This window comes from Lissotriton helveticus, chromosome 2_1 (genome assembly GCF_964261635.1).
Source record: "Lissotriton helveticus chromosome 2_1, aLisHel1.1, whole genome shotgun sequence".
Classification (NCBI taxonomy): domain Eukaryota; kingdom Metazoa; phylum Chordata; class Amphibia; order Caudata; family Salamandridae; genus Lissotriton; species Lissotriton helveticus.
Genome location: NC_136059.1, coordinates 1,065,969,688 through 1,065,990,002, shown reverse-complemented (window position 1 = coordinate 1,065,990,002; position 20,315 = coordinate 1,065,969,688). Strand labels below are relative to the sequence as shown.

The window sequence follows — 20,315 nt, the reverse complement described above, 5'->3', positions numbered from 1 at the left end:
TGACGGGACAAAATTTCAGATTAAAACGGACCACAAGCCTTTAATTAGTGTTTTGTCTCCAGGTGAAGCCGGAAAAGGATCTCCTAGATTAGCAAGATTTGCCTCTAGATTACAGGAATATCAATATGTTATCTCCTACATTCAAGGTTGATGCAACATACAATCAGACTGTCTTTCTAGGCTCCCAGTGGAGAGTGTATTCTGGTAATGATTTATTTGAAGCTCAGGAAGAAAGTGCAGTTGCTTTTATTCATGACATTGTAACGTTAGGGGAAGGCTCTTTCACCAAGGAGGAGTGGTGTTCAGCTATGGAAAAATACATTGTTCTAGCTAAAGTGACGGATCTAGTTAAAATAGGTTCTAGGCGTGAAAGCAGTGTTATATACCTCCTGTACTACCTTTGTATTAAGATTTTGGATGAACTTTCGATTTATGGTGACAATATTCTTTTGAGGGGTGATAGATTTATTCCACCTTTTGAATTGAGAACAAAGTTGATCAAACTTGCACATGAAGGACACCTAGGGCAGACACTTACTCAGCGTAGAATTAAAGTAGATTTTTGGTGGCCAGGCATAGACACACAAACAGCGTCTTGGGTTGAAAATTGTTCTTGTTGTAAGGAAGGGGAAAGAGACTGAAAGTTGCTTCTGGTTCTAGGATGGGTCATATTTCTTCCCCGAATCAACCTTGGCACAGTGTTTGTCTAGATTTCATTGGTCCGATGGATGAACTACCATCTTCTCATCACTTTGCAATTGATGTATTTTCAAAGTGACTTCTAGTTAATTTTTTTAAAGAAATTACCACTAATTGCACAATACATTTTCTCAAAAAGATATTTCTGGATGAAGGTTTCCCGTGTGTACTCCTTACAGATAATGGTACACAACTTATTTCCCAAAAAATGCGTTTGTTTTTGTCAAATTGTGGTGTCGCATCATGGCACTACCCTCTATAATCCTCAAGGAAATGGTCTCTGTGAGAGCACCAACAGGGTTGTAAAAGGGATTATACAAATGACATGCTCTTCAGGTTCTTTCCAAATTATATTGTTCAAGAAATGGTGTGGGCTTATCGCAGTACTGCTCACGAAAAAAATGGAAAATCCCTTTTTGAGCTTATGCGAGGAAGACGTGCTGGTACAGAACTTACACCCTCGTAGCTTAAAAACAGTATGATTAAAGATATACCCTCATCATCTCATGATATTCACTCTAATGCAATATCTGTTGGTGACTTGGTGAAGGTGAAACCAGGAAGGATAACAAAAGGACTTTCCTAATTTAGAGGTCCATATTTAGTTAAAGTCTTTCCATACTATGTAGTTTTAGATAATGATGAAAAGTGGAATATTCGCAGAGTAGCTCTGTATCAGAAATCTACTGCTTATAAAAACATCAGTCAGGAAGTTCATGATTCAATGTATCATAGTGGTTACATGATTGCTACTCCAGAGGAAGTGATTACATCTTCACCTACATTAAGTCGAAGGGAGGAAGGTGGTGGTGATGCTTTTGACCAGGTTGGTGTACAGGTAAATCACAATAATGGTACACTTTCCCAAAATTATGTTTCGCAAGATCTCTCTGTTTCGCATAATAATCAGAAGTTCACAATCTCGCAGACTACCTGTTTATTTGAATGACTATATATATGTTAATTTTCTACTAAGATTTTTATTACCCTAAGGGAAGAAGGTGTGTTGTAAATTAATACTTCTTTAAAATTGTCATTAGTACTATGTCTATTCTTTTCCTTGCCCTTTAAGTAGTCTTCCAGAATGTTTAGTATGTTCTAATGTCTTGCCTCCGCCAAGCGAGATTCCAGACTTGACAGTTAGGGTCTAGTCAGCTGGCGAGGTGCATGTTGTTAATCTGCTCTACCAATAAACCCAGTTACTCACCAGACCTGGCTCCTAGAAGTGTGTCATTTCAAATACATCCGTGCATTTGTCATGTTATGGGACGCAGCACTTGGCGATGTGATAGATGAGGATTCCATTTTTTAGATCTTGCCTGAAAACAGATTTCTCCTGATCCCCACCTCATCCATAGGTTCCACCTACTCCACCCTATTTTTGCTTTTTTAATCATTTACTACCCTTCCTCAAGCCCTTCTTTTGCTCCCCATGTTGACTGCCCCCCCCCCCCGACACACTCCCAAATGCTTCTCCATTGCGTTGGGAACCCCTCACTTCGTGGACCCCTATGAAAAAGAACATTATTTTGGTTTCTTTGTGGGCCCAGCAGATGCCAGTTTCTGCCATGCCTCTCTGTTTTCTTCCATATTTGAATTAACCGTTCCAAGTAGCATCCACAATGGGCCTGATTACAAGTTACGGTGTTATTTATCGCCCTTGCTAAATAACGATATCGTGGGGTAAGTTATTTATCGTGTTCGATAAATAACACCTATTAGGAGTTTATGGGGAATAACATGCAGATTTTGGTGTTTAACGCACCAGAATCCGCATAATAAGGTAAAGATTTTGGACATGCCCTTAGACGGCGATTTATTATTTGGTAAACACATCGATGAGGCATTGGGTACCTTGCAGTATAGAAAAACTCCTTTTCGAGGAGCAATGGGCAGAGGCTCATACACCTTTCGTGGAGGTTACCAGAAGTACCAGCAACAAGGTGGCCAAGGTCGTTGCGGATACCAGCAACAACAATCCTATAGAAGTCCCCCGGCGGCCGCTTATAGGCAACAAGGCAGGAAACGTCAACCTCAGGGCAGAGATTCTGCCAGAAAACAGTGACAATCTCATTGCACCTGCACCAGATATGCTACAAGTATGCGAAATTCCGAGGCTTTCCCAATATCTTGAAAATTGGAGAAAAATCACCACAGACAAGTGGGTTTGGATATAATAAGATTTGGTCACACACTGGAGTTTACCAAATTTCCCCCTCCTCATCCACCTCTGAAAAAAACCCCATGCATCTTGCTCTACTCAGAAAGGAGGTGAAAGCTATGTTGTCAAAAGGAGCGATAGAAAGGGTACCACGCTCTCAAACAGGAAAGGGATTCTGTTCTCGCTTTTTTCTGATAAAGAAAAAATCTGGGGATTGGAGGCCAATCTTGGATTTGAGAATGCTAAATAAATATCTTCAGAAAAAATCCTTCCGCATGGTAACACTCCAGGAAATCCTCCACCTTCTAGATCATGCGGACTTCATGACAACATTAGATCTTCAGGATGCATATTTCCACATCCCGATGCATCCCAAACATCGAAAGTTCCTAAGATTTACTGTGGCAGGTGCACATTTCCAATTCAAGGTTCTGCCATTTGGCCTGCGCTCAGCTCCGAGAGTCTTCACAAAATTTCTAGCACTGGTAGCAGCTCATCTCAGGCTGCAAAGCATCTAATTATTCCCATATCTGGACGATTGGCTGATAAAGGCTCCATCCTTTCGTCAGGCTTCTCACGCAACAGCAAAATGCCTGCAAGTTTTTTACTCTCTAGGCCTCTCCCTAAACGTCCAGAATTCAAGCCTTTATCCTTCCCAAGTAATTCAATTTTTGGGAGCAAAACTGGACACTCTTCAAGACAAAGCATACTTGTCCAAAGAAAGAATAACTCGCCTTGTATCTCTGGCATCAGACCTCCTAAAAAGAAAGTTCGCTTCAGTGAGACTAATCAAATCTTTTCTGGGGATCTTGTCATCGGCAATTCTGCTAGTGCCTCATGCGCGGCTGAAGATCAGACCAGACCAATTCAGGAGGAGCTGGACAATCGGTGGCTCCAGATCTCGGGTTCGTTCGAAGACCTAGTCCAAGTAACTCCAGTTATGAAAGAAACTCTTACTTGGTGGAGGTGTTCCAAAAATGTCTTGGTAGGGCTCCGTTTTCAGCCTCCAATTCCGGACTTCATACTCACTACGGATGCCTCCCTAGAAGGTTGGGGTGCCCGTCGTCAGGATCTCAGCATAAGAGAAAGATGGTCTACAGCAATGGCAAAGATGCACATCAACTTTTTAGAACTTCGATCCATTTTTCTGGCTCTGCAGTCTTTTCTGCCAAGACTCCAGGGTTCTACAGTTCTCATCACAACCGACAACACCACTTGCATGCATTATTTAAACAAGCACGGGGGTACCAGATCTCACATTCTGTCCCAAGAAGCTCAAAACATCTGGAAATGGCTTCTCTTGCACAATATTGCAATCAAGGTGAAACATCTTCCAGGAGTCCAGAACACCTTGGCAGACAATCTCAGCAGGACAACAAAATCCTGCCACGAATGGGAACTGAATAAGATGATTCTGGAAAATGTCTTTCAGAAGTGGGGCAAGCCAAAGCTGGATCTCTTTGCCTCCAAATACAATCGGAAGTGCCTATTCTTCGCGAGTTGGGAACCTTAGAAGGGCTCCTGGGGAAACTCCTTCATGATGAAGTGGACGGGAATTTTTGCTTTCCCGTTCCCTCCGTTTACCCTGATCCAGAGACTTCTGCGCATGATCAAAAGGGAACCATGCTGCATGATTCTAATTGCACCGAAATGGCCACGTCCGCACTGGTTCACAGAACTTCTCCTTCTCTCCAAGTGCAAGTCATTCCGTCTTCCAGTAATACCGAATCTGTTGTCCATGGACGAAGGCCAGATTCTCCATCCTTGTCCAGCTCAACTGCAGCTCCATGCTTGGTTTCTGGATTCACAGACTTCAAGGATATAGACTTACCTCAAGACTGCAGAGATATTTTGAATAGAGCAAGAGCCCCTTCTACATTATGGACCTATGCCTTAAAATGGAAGAGATTTTGTTACTGGTGCAGCAACAACAACTTGCATCCCCTGGAATGTTCTCCTGATAAGGTTCTACCTTATCGATTGTCGTTATCTAAGTCTGGTCTCATGTTTGCTTCTGTTAAATTTCACCTGGCCGCGATTTCTACATACAGACGATCTTCAGGAGCGGCATCACTTTGTTCCAATCGTCTCATTAAGCAGTTCCTGAAGAGCCTTTTTCAGATCTTTCCCACCTATTAGAGCTCCTCCTCCGGAATGGAGACTGAATCTGGTGCTACAACAACTGATGAAATATCCATTTGAACCAATTCATAAAGCAGATTTAAAATATCTCTCATGGAAGACCACTCTTCTCTTGGCGCTCACTTCTTCCAGACGAGTGAGTGAAATACAAGGGTTCACTATAAGACAACCATATTTGAAATTTGCCAATGATTATGGTCTTTTAAGAACTAATCCCACGTTCACACCTAAGGTTCCTACTTCATTTAATCTTAACAAGCCTGTGGTATTGCGGACTTTCTTTCCTAATCCGTCTTCCTCGGCGGAAAAGTCTTTACATACTTTGGATGTCAAAAGATGCTTGAAGTTCTACATATCTCGAACTGTCCATCAGAAAATCTGACCAGTTATTTCTTTCTTATCGTGGTAACAAGCTAGGATCAGCAGTGTCAAAAGCTACTATCTCAAGGTAGATTGCATCCACTATTCAATTCTGTCATTCCAAGGCCGGCCATCCATTGTCAAATAAGCCTAAAGCTCATTCTACCAGGGCAGTGTCCTCCTCAACGGCACTGTTTGCTGGTGTGTCTTTGGATAAGATTTGCCGTGCTGCAACCTGGAAAAGTGTGCACACTTTCACTCTGCATTATTGCCTGGATCTGGCAACAGAGGCTGAGTCAGCAGTTGGACAAGCAGTACTACGAAACCTTTTTAGATAAGGTAAGCCTTGTGATGGGAATATATTGTTTCTGCTATTGTACAACTCTTTATTAATCTTAACCAAAAGTTGCGTATATGTATGACTTACTATCTATTTCAGTACAGATATGCCTGCTTGATGTGGTGTATTTTGGATTTTTTTTATGATACCCACCATCCTCTATGCATCTATGTATTATTTACTGCTAGCTACTCTGATTCTAAGCATATGAATCTATGAAAGATACCCCAATACTGGATAAGAAAATGAGTTACTTACCTGTAACTTCAGTTATCCAGTATTGATATCTTTCATAGATTCACATGCGACTCACCCTCCTCCCCGGAGAGGCTTACCTTATCATTATGGCATACTTACTGTCACTTGTGCTACGAAAATCTGAGGGTTTGCCTCTTTGTGGGGAAGGTTCTAAGAGGGTGCTGCTACCTGATTTGTTGGTTTCCAAGTTTGGTTCTTTTTACAAAAGGACTAAGATAGGCTAATGTAGTGACTTGCTATCTACTGTAGCCTATAATGGGATGTTATTATGACTGTAATGTTTGTTTTATTGTACCCCGAGACTCCCACCTCGTCGGCGGGGATGATTCTAAGCATGTGAATCTATGAAAGATACCAATACTGGATAACTGAAGTTACAGGTAAGTGACTCTTTACCAGCCTGTCTGCTCTCTGTTTGCCAGCCAGGTCCCAGAGGGTCTTTGATACATTTAATTCCTGTCCATTTGAAGACAAACTATCAAGTAATCAATAGTCAAAATATATCATAATGTGATGTGCATTACATCATATTGTGACATGAAAACCCTTCAGAAATACTAGAGTTAATGCCCTTCATCTTGTGGATAGAGGTAGAGTGGGTTGATTCTGATGCTGGTGTCTGAATAGGAGCGAACGGGTGCCAGCAGGGCCGGAGTTAGCCCTGGTGTTGCCTTGTGCGACAATGTTTTTGGGCTCCTCCCCTTTGACCTCCTTTTCCACTGATTCCTTCATTACCACCCTCGAACAGTGCCCCATATCTCTCCATAGCCTTTCTCTCACATACATTTAATTTATTTTATGGTGGTACAAATGCAGGATGTCAGAGTACCTTTACATCACAAAGTCTTTACACAGAGACAATTAATCATACATGTGTAAATCAATGTATAGGAAGTGTCGCATAAGGAAATGAGGATTACAATGTGTTGCAATCTCATGTCATCCATACTAGTAAGCAGTATATATTAAGAGTGTTTGATCTGGAGAAGCACAAACCAGGATTTAAAAAGTACCACAGTGGTTGGCATTGGCTTTACTAATAGCAGTGCCTTTTTACTCAAACAACCCCTTTTAGCAACAATGTGATAATGAAAGACTGTAAAAAAATCTAGTGTTGTAACCTATACCATGCAGTTTGCTTGTGGGTCATTGCTGATAGTTCATAGGTCACTGTGCTGTATTAAAATTGTAACTTATAAACTGCAAGTAACAAAAGGATCTATGTGACAAAAGCAGTAACCTACTAAGCTATGCACATAAAATACAGTTATGTGAACTGCATGGTACACTTTTTTTTGCAGCAGGCATATTAACCATCTGCTCTTCCTTATAAGTCAAAACTGCAAGTTGACAAAACTCCTATCTCTCCAGCAGGAACATTAATCGTCACAGTTATCTTGACATTTTTATTGCTGCCTGAAACTCCTGGACACACAAGGACCTCAGCAGCAGGTGCTTTTAAACCCATAACTTATTTGTAAAAACATTGCCCCTGCCAGGTCACGCCATGTGGGGCTGCACTGGTTGCACCGCCCTAAACTCGGGCCTCTGTACCAGGAGGGACTTCTCCCTGTGGAACTGGAAGTGAGTTGTACCCGAGGTGGCTATCTGCCTAGTTGATGTATTAGTGGGTTGCACCCAGGGTGATAGGCTCCTTGAATCCAGTGGGTGGGCTGTGGCTGTGAGGAACAATCACTTGAAGTTGAATAGATGGGCTGGACCCATGGGTGATACTCCCATAGAACCCCTACCAGCAATCGTCTGCCAGAGGTTATATATGTGGGTGTATACCCAGGTGTCCTAATCCCCCTAGAGCACTAATTTCTTGTAATGTTGAGTATCCGTTTAACTGATGGTGTGTGTTACTACAGAGAGAGAGAGAGAGAGTTTCTGGCCCTCGGCCATTTCCAGTCCCAAACAGGCAGCAGCACCCTTAACCTGTCGTCCTTTACTGGATACATGCCCTGGGTGCACTTAACGATCGGTTCCAATAGGACTGAACCCCTGGTTGTCAGGCAATCTGTCCTCAGTGGCACCCCTCGGAGTCACAGACTGGGAGAGATTAAGCTAATCCCGATTTGAACCCAACAAACGTTTAGCAATTGTAGGCCAATTGCTAAGAAACACAACTTGGTTTTGAGGAGGCAGGGAATAAAAGGGGTGACGTTTATCCAGTTCTGTACCGAATGCTCAGAAACTCAGTTTAAATACAATGGCATCAAATATATTCTTTCCGTGGTTGCAGAAACTCCAAATTGTTTAACACAGAAACCCTCGGTGACGCTATCAAATAAAGATTGTTTCTGTTGACCTGCATCTCAGTTGCCCAGCAGACGTTACATAATTAACAACTACTTTAAATTATGCTGAATAATTTCTTAAAATAAACATCAGTTGCCTGGCGATTAATGGAGGAAAGCATGGCAAGCACAGTCTTTATTCCTCTGAAAAATATACCTATTTCTTCTCGTTCTTGCTCCATTTTCAATTTCCAGGTCCCATAAACATGCTACTCCCATGCGGTTGTGAGATACGTTTTCAAACATGATACTGACATTGTATTCAAACAAATTGCCAAAGGTCTTGATAATGCATGCTCTCAAAGGGCAATCTGTAGTTTAAGCCTGTTATCCACTTTTAAATCCTGTAGTACAAGTAACGGCTATACTTGCATCAATCTGTAACAGTTTATTATCCAAAGTTAGAACTAATCATTTGTCATCGAAGTCACTATGTTATCTTCAGAAATTCTAGAAGAACCTTTAAGGTTATACTCTCGCCTTTGCATGCTTTTTTTTCTTTTCCTCCCATCCACTTAATTTCCTATCTTTATTGTCTGTTATGTAAGGGTAATTTTTTACAGGCAAAACTACTACTTTGAATCAAGGATTTGTTAAAACTAAACCTAAATCTAAGTTTTGCACCTATGTCGTTTTGGCTTGCTGTACAACAATGTTAATTATCTTTTTATTCTGATCTTTCTAAAAAAAATTGTGAAAACCAAAACCTCTCACCTGGTTTTATAAGGGTAAGATGATGGTCTTAAGAACATACCCAAGACTCATATGAAAAGTGATTTTATATTTTCATGTTAATCAGACAATCTAATTGTTTATTTTCATTAAAAAAATCTCTGGCAAATGCTGAAAAGAACTTGCACACATTAGATGTTGGAAGCATGATAATATATAACTTAGACAAGATGTAAGTGCTCTTTAAGACAAACCACCTAAAGGATCATGACCCCTCGAAGGACAACACAACACAATGCACACACCCCTGTGACTTGCAAACCAGAAGACAATTTTAAGCAAGACCTCGCCACACTCTACATGGCCATAAGGTCCTCTGATCAAATCTTTGAGAACCATTCTTTTAAAGGACTCCTACAGAGCACCAACGTACAGCTGTGCTCACGCATATACAAAATATAAATGTGATTCAGACTCAAACTGGGACTTGCAGGTAGGACTCAGGGTGTGTATAATGCACTCTGAACCTCATACTCGCCCCTAGAAAGAGACTCCTGAACTTATAGAAATTATGTGATAAATGTAAAAAGTGTATTTGCAAAGATACAAGGGGTAGCAGCATATCTCAGAGTAGCTGTGCTTTGTTTTCTTTTTTCACGTCAGATAGAAATATACATTGCCATTGGCAAGTCCCTTCCATACTTGACCTAATGGCCCAGTTAGGGTTAGAGGTGACGTCACTGGTTGGTTCGACAGTGCATGGCTAACCAAAAGCAATACACAAAACTGTAGAGCAGGGAGGCGGAAACAAATATTCAGCTGTAGCCTACAGGTCTTGTGTCATAGTGGGCTTGTTCTCAGACCCACAGCTCCTAGCCACAGGGAACGAAGCGCATGACACCAGTTGGGATGTGTCTTGGGGTATAGTATGGAAGGGTAGGAAAGTGGGGTCCTTTTAAAGGTATATGTGGCTTGAGACCATAATGTTTATTTACATAGCTGATGTAAGAAATATCACACACTTTTTTTTTTTTTTATTCACAGTTGGAAGATGGGCACACATTATTTGATTACAATGTTGGACTTAACGATATAGTGCAGCTGCTGATTCGATCTCAATCAGAGGACTCCCCTGCTTTCTTAAAGAAGAAAAAGAAAGGTGATGTCAGTCCCCACCCAAAGAATGCAACCAGAAAAAATGCAGTCAGAGCCACCATGCCCCTCACTCAGCCATCCACATCTGCCAAGACCTTTCTTATTGATCCTGGCATTGGTCTGTACAAGGTAGGTGCTTCCTTCCTTCCTGATTTAATCTCTAAATCTTTCAAGAATGTTGTTATGCATCAAGCAGCCATGTGTTTATTATTTTTATGTTTGTGGTTAGCCAAAATAAAATGTAATTCAATTATATACAAACCTAGTTATAGGTTCTTTCAACCTGACTCTTTCATCTAGTGGCTGTTGTATAATGAAAAATGTCCTAGCTATCATAACAGAAAGTTTCGATTCTATTAAGGACTTGGAGGCGAGGATTATGCTTTAATTTCTTTGCTTTATTCCGACAGCAACCATTCTAAAGCAGATAACCCAAACCACATTTCCCAAACAACCTCAGGAAATTGGTTATTAAAAAAAACCCCAAAGATGGGACAACATATCTCTGAGTCCAAGAACCAATCACAGCGCTGGGTCCACATTATATTCCCCCTTCCTCTCATAGATCATCCTCTTTCTTTGCGCGAGTCACGCCCTTCGTCTTGTTCTAGCCGTCCTGTGTCCCGGAATCGGCTCCTGGAACCAAAAGACAACATTAGGGACTAGAAAAACCAACCGAGTCCAAAACCAATGTCTTTGCATACCAGTTAACAAGGCAGTAAAACTTAAAACTCGAAACACATTTTCATCAAATAAGTCAGGAATCATTGGTCCATATCACATTCCAAGCACTGCAAGACATGCAATTACCTCCATCAATGTAAGACAAAAGAAAAAATGCACTTACTCCCATTGGGCGGATGTTCCTGAAAGATGTTGACGGGTGGGATAATCCTCACCCCTGAGTCCTTAATAGAATTGAAACTTTCCGTTACGATAGCTAGGACATTTTTCATTCTATGTCAGGACCGGAGGCTTCGGATTATGCTAGTTTAAAGCTTACTTACCACCAAATGAGACATAGCAATAATAGGCTTGAAATAAAACCTTTTGAAGGTTGAATCTGAGGACCAATCAGCCGCATTCATTATGTCCTCTAATCTCGCTCCAAGTGCGAACGCCTTTGAATCCATCGCTCCCCGAGCTGAATGAGCTCTGAACTGGCGCAGACTAATGCCCACTTCCAGCATGACCTATTGCACCCATCGTGCGATCGTCCGAGATGAAACTGCCTTGTGAGGTTTCCGGAGGGCAATCAATAGATGTCTCTCCCCGGGAGGTCCGAGTTCCAAAGACATGTACTCATAGCCTTTTAAGCAGCGAACCACACACTATTTGGGGGAATCTGGAAACTCTGGGTACTCTATTACCCTAGTGCGACACTTGGTTAGACGTCGAATGGTAAAAGACGTTCCAGAAGGAGAGAAAACTCTGCCAGTGATGTCCAGGGCCCTTACATCTGACACTCTCCTGCAGGAGATTAGGCAAAGGAGCAGTGCCAGCTTAGCAGGAAGTTCTCCGAAGTTGCACTTGATACTGCATGCCCTTCTGCAGTACTTCTTGTAGGTTGATCTTGCGGGTTTTTAATTGACAGCCGTTCATTTTCCAACGTACTCGCTGCCTCAGCTATCCAAGTTTTGTAGCGGGCAACATCAATCTCTGAAAAAGGAAAGAATGTCTTCAGTCCCAATTTTGCCCGCGGATCCAGAATTGTGAAGAAATGTAATGTTCTTGCGACAAAAAGTTATTTTCAATCCTTGTATTTTCAGCTAAGCGACGGGCTAAGCTCTCCACCAAGTCATATGCTTCCTTTTTGTCCTCTACACCTTTGTATGATTCGGACACCTTCTTCAGCTGATGCGCTAGCATTTGCAATAATGGGATAGCTTGGCCCATTGTACAGGCCTCCTTGCTGACTTCACGTGTGAAGACCTCAAAAGGACGAAGCAACTCAGTCAGGCATTTAACTAGGCCCCATTGCTCCATCTGAAGGGTCATGCCTTTCACAGTGGCATCCCCTCTTTGCATGATATATTCATTGAGTGGCCTGTACTGCTCAAACAGACGATCAAGCATGTAATATGTCGAGTTCCAATGTGTTGCCACCTCCTGGATGAGTGCTTTGACTGGCATTCTATATTCATGTTGAATGATCCTCCGCTGCTTCCGAGCTTTAAAAGTATGGCTGAAATGAGTGCATATTCTTCGGCAGATGGTCAGTAAGTTGCTGACTATGGGTTCTTTTTTCAGAAAGTCTTGAACTATAATGTTTATGCAGTGATCCAAACACGGAACCTGAAATAGGAACCAAGATCCATGGCCTTAAGTTCATTACTGCCATTATCTATGGCAACAAAACCAATACTAAGCCCTCTTGGGTGCATCCATTCAAAAACCTTGCTGCAAAACTCTTGCAAAATGTTTACAGCAGTATGAGAATTCTCCATGGCGAACATGGCTACAGTTGCATGTTTCCGAGTAGCTTTAAAAATCTCAGCTGTGGCACCTCGTTCAGATAGTGGCCAGCCGAAATGGCGGATCGTAACGTGTTCACTGAACAATAAGCTAAACCCTGTTGGGCCAGACTTGCCAGGAAATTCAAAATCTGGACTACCTCTGCACCCACGGGATCACAACCCAGTCGCACACACCAACGACACCATTGGGGTCAGGCTGATCGATATCGTTCGATAGTACTATCCGACCAGGCTTTAGATAAGAGACCCTCAGCGAACTCCGAAAGGCCTGGGATAGACCATCTACTCCTGTAACCCTCCACTCCATGAGACGTAGGGATCCGTTGAGTACCATCTGATGAGGAACCTGATCCGGGATGAGAAGCAACTCTGGAAAGTGGGGGAGTCGGATTGGAAAATCCCAAGAAAGTTCCAGAAGAACTAGAAACCAAACTTGCGACCTCCAAATCGGTGTGACGAGAACCACTTGCGATCATTGTCGTCTGATCTGGGCCGACACCCGGATGATCATCGCAAACGGTGGGAATGCATATGCTTGTTCCTGCAACCAATCCTGCAGGGGCATCCGTGGCTACTGCTAACGGATCTGCCCTCCAGCTGAAAAACCAAGGAACCTGGTGGTCCCTCCTGGAGGCGAAAAGATCCACCCAGAAAGGACCCCAAAGGTCCTGCACCATCGAAAAAACGTCGAGATGCAACTTCCACAGACTGGAATCTGTGAAGTGGAGCGATTGCCAATCTGCCACCTGATTCTCCCTTCCGGGAAGATCCTCTGCCGTCACTGAAATTTGATGTTCCAGGCAAAATTGTCATAGATTTGTCGTGAGATCCGGCAGCACCTTCGATCAGGTGCCCCCCAGGTGTTTGATATACCAAACGGCTGATATATTGTCCATTTTTCACAGGACTGAACCTAATCTTTGGTCCAGCACCGCACGGCGAAAGACCCTGGCCGCAGCTCCAGACAGTTGATATGCAGGGTCGGTTCCCGTGGAAACCATGATCCTACTGTGGAAAACTCTCCACACCTGGCGCCCCAACCTGACCTGCTGGCGTTTGACTCTATGACCAGGTTTGGGGCAGAGACGAAAATCGATCTCCCATTCCAGGCTTCCATGTGAGAGAGCCACCAATAAATCTCTTCCCGTGCCTCCTCCGACAGGGAAACTGGATTGGGAGTAAGGTAGTCCCTTCCACAAATGTTTTGCTTTGAGGCGTTGCAAGGCCTGATAATGCAGTGGTCCCGGAAATATTGCTTGGATAGACAGACAGAATCCCCACTACGCGGGCAAGCTGTCAAAGCGGAACTCTTTGCTTGGTCGAGGTCCAACGTAACTCGTGAAAAATCTTGGTCACCTTTCACGACGGTAGGCTGAGGGTTGCCGCTGAGGAGTCTAAGACGAAACTGAAGAACGTCACCTTTTGAGCTTATACGAACAGTGATTTTTTTTGGTGTTTATCACAAACTCCAGCTTCTCCAGGAGACTGACCGCCTGCTGTAATTTATCCCGAAGTACATGTGGATCTTGGGCCAACAGAAGCATGTCGTCTAAATACACAATGAGATGCGTTCCCTGCGCTCGGAGATAATTCACGACTGGTCTGAGCACCTTCGTGAAGCACCAAAGAGCTGAGGAAAGCCCGTAAGGAAGAGTGGCAAATTGGTAGACTTGTTGTCGCCAGAAAACTGAAGGAATAGTCTGTGAGGAGGAAAAATAGGTATGGCCAAGTGGGCATCTTTTAAATCTAAACGGACCATCCAGTCCGCCGGATGCAGAACGTCTCTTAAAAGATGATCCCCCTCCATTTCGAAATGGCGGTATATGAGCCATTCGTTGAATTTGCGGAGGTTCAAGACCTGACACTGCCCCGCACCCGTCTTGTCCACTAAGAACACGTTGCTGAGAAAACCTTGTGGGTGCAAGACGGCGCGGCAAATCGCCCCTTTCTCTAAAAGTGCGGAAACCTTCGCATCGATCAGTTCCTCCTCTTGCCAAGAAAAGTGGATCGGTCTGGGTAGTATGTTCTGATCAGGGTTGCCACAAAACTCTGTCTGAAAACCTTGAACAGTTTGTAACACCCAAGCGTCAGACGTGTCCGTCTCCCAGACACTCACAAAGTTGGCCAGCCGGCTGCCCACTCGCACCAGGGACTCTGTAGAGACACTTACTGGTGGTAGAGGAGTTGTCACCTCCTCTGAAGCCACAACCTCTGGATCTGCGTCCAAGGGAAGGGTAGAAGGTATTGTACCTGTTCTGGTTCTGATACTGCCCTCACCTGGAGCCTTGCCCCCTGGAATTCCGGGGGGCCAGGCCGGTTGAGCGGCCCGTGCCTCGACCGACCCCAGGGAAAACCCTGGAGGAAAAAACCTTTTTGATGGAAGATTGTGCTTTATCAAGCGATGTGAAAGAATTGACAAACTTGCCAAGTTCCTTAATAAAGGGTTCGCCAAACAAACCTCCCTGGGCAACTGCCCCCGCTTCCGAGTTGACCAGATCCCCTAGTTTTGAATCTACCTTAATGAGGAAAGACCTCCTCAGCTCCGTCGAGAGCGCGCAGTTGGCGTACCCCAAGAAGACTAAGTCACGTTGTGCTTAACCTGACAGGGCGTCTGGGGATATGAGGGCACCCCAACTTTTGGCATCCTCAGCCATGTCAAGGATCATCGTGAGGTGCCCCAGGGCATTCAGAGCTTAGGAGAATGTAAAATTTATTGATAGCAAACATAGACTTAAATAAGTGCTACGGCGTAGTTTTTCTCCAATCCAGCCGGACAAGGAATTATTTATTTTCAAGGTTGTGTGAGGAGTTGCGAATACATGAAACAAGGATCAAACACATTGGGTACAAGCCTGTACCAAGTCAAGGAAAGTAAACAATAAGTGGAAAGAATAAAGAAAGTTTAAACAGGCAAAAGTTGGAGCGAGTGGCGGCTTGCAATAAAATACAATCTTGTGCAAGCACAAACCAACAGTAGCTGCAATAAATATATACTAGTGAACCATGCAGTACTGTTAAAACAGTCGACGTGACGTTTCGATCCCTAGCTCCTAAAATTAAACTGGGATCATCTTCAGGACTATTGTTAAAGCTAATGCCTGAATTGTTAGCAGCCTTGAATGTCCTCAGGCCGAGCCAAAACCGCAGGTGCGTGTGAGGGTCACAGCGCACGACAGGATACGTTATTGTAGTAGTCCACAAGCCGGAGCCTGGGGCGGCTTCCGTGAGCTAGTGCGCGGGAGGAAATCCTCGTCGTGGGAGCCTGTATAAATTGTTCAGGTCCTAAGGGTTGGATATACCTCGGATGATAAATAGAATAGGGCTCGGCTGCCGGTTACGGCAGTCCGCCTTGTGTTGGACCTTGATAGGGTCGCGTGTGGAGCTTGGTCTCGGGCGTCTTGCTCAGTGGCAGAGGGCCTCTGAGAATTAGGTCCTTAATAGAATTGAAAATTCTTGGCACGAATGTTAGCAAATTTTTAATTCTATGGCAGGAACGGAGGCTCCGATTATGCTTGTTCAAAGCTTAGCCACCACAACTGAAGCAACATCCACAATGGGTTGAAAATAAAATGTTTTAAACACGGACTCCGAAGACCAATCAGCGGCCTTCATGATATCATGGAGACCGACACCCAAGGAAAAGGCTTTAGAGGCCTTAGCCCCCCGTGCAGAGTGAGCACCAAAGATGGAAACGTCAATGCCGCCAACCACCACTTTTTGCTTTCAGCAGAGCTAAGAACCTGGGAGAAATCCTACAAAACCCCAGCACGGACAAGACCACTTACTCTGGTACTAGACCGTGCCTCAACTGCGGTCACTGTAATAACATCATCAGAGGCAGTAGCATAAACCACCCATCCAAAGGCCATCGAATCAAACTCAAGGTTAATGCAACTTGTGAATCAAGCAACCTAATATACGGGATACGTTGCCCGTGTGGCAAGATGTATGTGGGCAAGACTGAGCGCCGCATCAAAGTGCGCTTAACTGAACATAAGTCAAACATCAGACTAAAAAATATCAAATCAGCCTTATCACTGCACTTCACGGAAGAGAAACATAACATTTCACAGATCAAATTCATTGTGTTGGAAACTGTTCCTAAAATTGAAGGTCGTGACAATTCCAGCCATCTACTCCGCAGAGAAAATCAATGGATCCAGAAACTGTCAACCCAGAAGCCAATGGGCTTGAATGAGAGAATTGAACTTGCATGTTACCTGTAATTAATTGCTCCTATGATCATTTATTGTGCCTATTGCGTTGGTATATTTCACACAGGACACTCATCACACTCATCCCTAACTAACATTAGGCTTAAGGTCTAACACTCGTTGATACCATCCACCACTACGGTGGCGCAACAGACTAATCTCTCAACCTCACACTCCCCACATGCAACACACAGTGGATCGAGTCCTTTGATTTTAATTTCATTTTTTTATTTTTTTATTTTTTTTGCGTAGCATACTCCAGATTATATTGCCAACTGGTAAACATGAGTTCGTGCTAAATTGTTTTACCTTTTGGAGTGGGCATCTAGCTGCAGATGGATATCTACCCTCGCTTTAGCGAGTGGAACCACCCAACTACGTTTAGTCTTTTTTCTATCCTTTTTGTCATGTGACTACCCACATGACCAGATAACTCTCTGTTTGAATAGGGAAGCGCGTCTTCTTCGTGCCGCATTTACCGAAGTGAGCACTGGATTATTTACACCCGGAATCTAACTATTCAGGTTAGTCTTATCCCAACGTTTTTCTCACTGACCATCCCTCTAATAACGCTTTTAGACCGCGCAGACCGCACTAATAGTAAACCAGTCCCTTTACTTTCCTTCTAGACTTCGAACCTCTGATTTGGAAAGGCATGTAAGTGACACTGACACACTGTTCTTTATTTGAATGTTTTCTGTTGCAATAACCTGTCTTTGGTACAACGAAGTCCAACCAATTTAACAACTGACTAGTACATTACATTTTTAGCCTAATGCTAATGAGTTAACCATGTTGCTTTAACTGTTTGTTTACCCGTTTTTAATCATATATTAACAGTCACTCATCATATATCTTTTGTAGTGTCGTCTCCCTGATGAAGGGCATGAATCTAATGCCCGAAATGCATTGGTGATTTTGAAATGGACATTGCCTGATATTATCAAATTGTTTGCAAAAATAATCAAAAAAGACTTTAAATGTCAATCATGAAATAAAATGAACATTTGAGAAAAACCTCAAACTGGAAGTCTTCCTCATTCAGAAGACGATTTAACGAGTGCCCACGGGGGATGATTCTAGATTGTTCTAGTCTCACTATCTCAGCATTGTATTGACGTCGTGGGACCCTCGACGCCACCCTTTTGGTGCACCAGAACCCTCCCCAAATTTGGTTCAAATATCAAATAACTTTTGAGCTGTGCATCCATCCAACATCAATAGATTAGCCTCCAACATGAGCCAACGCACCCATCTCGCCAATGTTGCTGGAGACACAGGCTTGAAAGGCTTTTGCAAAGCAATTAACAATTGACCCTGTAAATCATGTCGAAAAGGAGCAGTACTCACCTCGTAATCCTTGATGCATTGAACCACACAAAGTTGCGGATTGTGTGGAAAAGAAGGGTAAGTCACAGAAGACGTGTTACATTTAGTACGTCGAGAAATGACAAAGGAAACGCCCTCCGGGGAGAACGTGCGACCAGCAAGGTCTAAAGCTCGAACATCTGAAAAGCGTTTGCAGGACAACAGGCACAACAACATAGTCAGTTTGGCAGACAATTGCTTGCGAGTCAGCAAAGAATTGGAAGGCCATGATTCCAAGTAACGCAGAACAACTGAGACATCCCATAAAGCGACATACTTAGGACAAGGAGGTTTTACCATCCAAATGCCTCTGAGTAATTTTGAAACCAAAGGATGTTCCCCAACAGGCTTACCCTCAACAGAAACATGCCCAGCTGAAATGGCAGAACGAAAATTATTAACAGTTCTGTATGCCAAACCAGACGAAGCAATGGACGCCAGAAAATTTAGAACTAAAGTGATATCCGTAGAAGCGGGATCCACCGTCTGTTGTGAACACCAATCACACCATCGTTTCCAAGCTGACGCAAAACGTTTGTGTGTTTGTTGGGGGCCCAAGCTTCACCGATAAATCTGGCAGCGTCTGAAGATAGGCCTGGGATTTGCCAGCGACCCCTGAAATCCGCCACGCCACTAGACGGAGATGACCTGATAGTACGAGGGGGTGAGGTTCCAGAAGAGGGTCTAGCAACAGGTTCCACTTGTGGGGAAGAAGGAGCGGCGTTGAGCAGCTCATCTCCAGAAGAACCGGGAACCAAGCCTGGGCTCTCCAAAGAGGAGTGATAAGAATGAGCTCCGATAGAAAATGCTTTGTGCGGGCCAGAACTCTGGGAATCATCACGAAAGGTGGAAAGGCATAACAAAGGAGAGGAGGCCAAGACTGGAGAAATGCATCTGTGGCAAGAGCCTCCGGATCCGGGCGCCAACTGTAAAACTGGCGAAGCTGTTTGTTGAGGCGAGAGCCAAACCAATCGAGGTGACAACGTCCCCAAATCCGGGACAATGCCCGAAATACCCGAGGATGAAGCCTCCAATCGCTGTAATCCCGCAGATGGCGAGAGTTCCAGTCTGCTATTCGATTGTCGCGAAATACCCGAGGATGAAGCCTCCAATCGCTGTAATCCCGCAGATGGCGAGAGTTCCAGTCTGCTATTCGATTGTCGCGACCAGGAAGGTACTCTGCAATAACTGTGATCTGTTGTTGCAGGCAAAGATGCCAAAAGTCCTTCACAATCTTCGCCAGGAGTCTGGACCTGGTACCCCCCAGTTTGTTGACATAACGAACCGCCGAGATATTGTCCATGCGGAGGAGAATGCAACAATTCGACGCCTGAGGTGTAAGACAACGAATTGCGAAAGAGCCCCCTAGAAGCTCCAAGCAATTGATGTGAAGGGCCAACTCTTCCTGGGACCAACGGCCCCCCGTTGCCACAGAGCCGCACCGGGCTCCCCAACCCCAAAGACTCGCGTACGATTCTATCACCACATCCGGAGTCTTCCCGAACAGCGCACAACCGTTCCAAGACTCCATGTGTTCCAGCCACCATAACATCTCCCAGCGTGCCTCCTCCGAAAGAGGAATGAGATCGGAGTAACGAAGACCCTTCTGAAGATGTCTGATCTTGAGGCGTTGAAGAGCCCGATAATGTAACGGACCAGGGAAGATCGCTTGGATCGAAGAGGACAACAGACCTACAATCCGAGCCACCGATCTCAACGAGACCATCTGTTTGGACAGCACCATCCTCAATTCTCTCTTGATGGCTCTGACTTTCTGACCAGGCAGAAGGAGCTGGCAGGTAACCGAGTCGATTCGGAACCCGAGGAAGTCCATTGTCTGAGAAGGTTGGAAATCTGACTTCTGCGGATTCACAAGAAATCCGAGTGATTGTAAAAGATGTATGGACCAATGTAAATGAGTCTGCAAAAGGAGAGGGCATTGAGCCATGAGAAGAATGTCGTCGAGGTACACTATCAGGCGAACCCCGCGGGCTCGCAAAGACTCCACCACTGGACGCAGAAGCTTCGTGAAACACCACGGAGCTGAGGAGAGACCGTATGGGAGGACAGTATACTCGAACCACTCCCCCAGCCACTGAAATTGGAGGAAGCGGCGATGAGGCCCAAAAATTGGAACCGACAGATAAGCGTCCTTCAGGTCGAGGGGAA

At 44.2% G+C, this 20,315-nt stretch overlaps 1 protein-coding gene across 1 annotated transcript in view; it reads left to right on the top strand.

The window, feature by feature from the left end:
- Positions 1-20,315, top strand: part of UHRF2 (ubiquitin like with PHD and ring finger domains 2) — a 600,873-nt gene that overhangs the window by 37,638 nt on the left and 542,920 nt on the right. Inside the window, exon 2 of the mRNA XM_078675867.1 lies at positions 9,977-10,216. Coding sequence (XP_078531993.1) covers positions 9,977-10,216 — 240 coding nt within the window. The remainder of the gene's footprint in view (positions 1-9,976; positions 10,217-20,315) is intronic.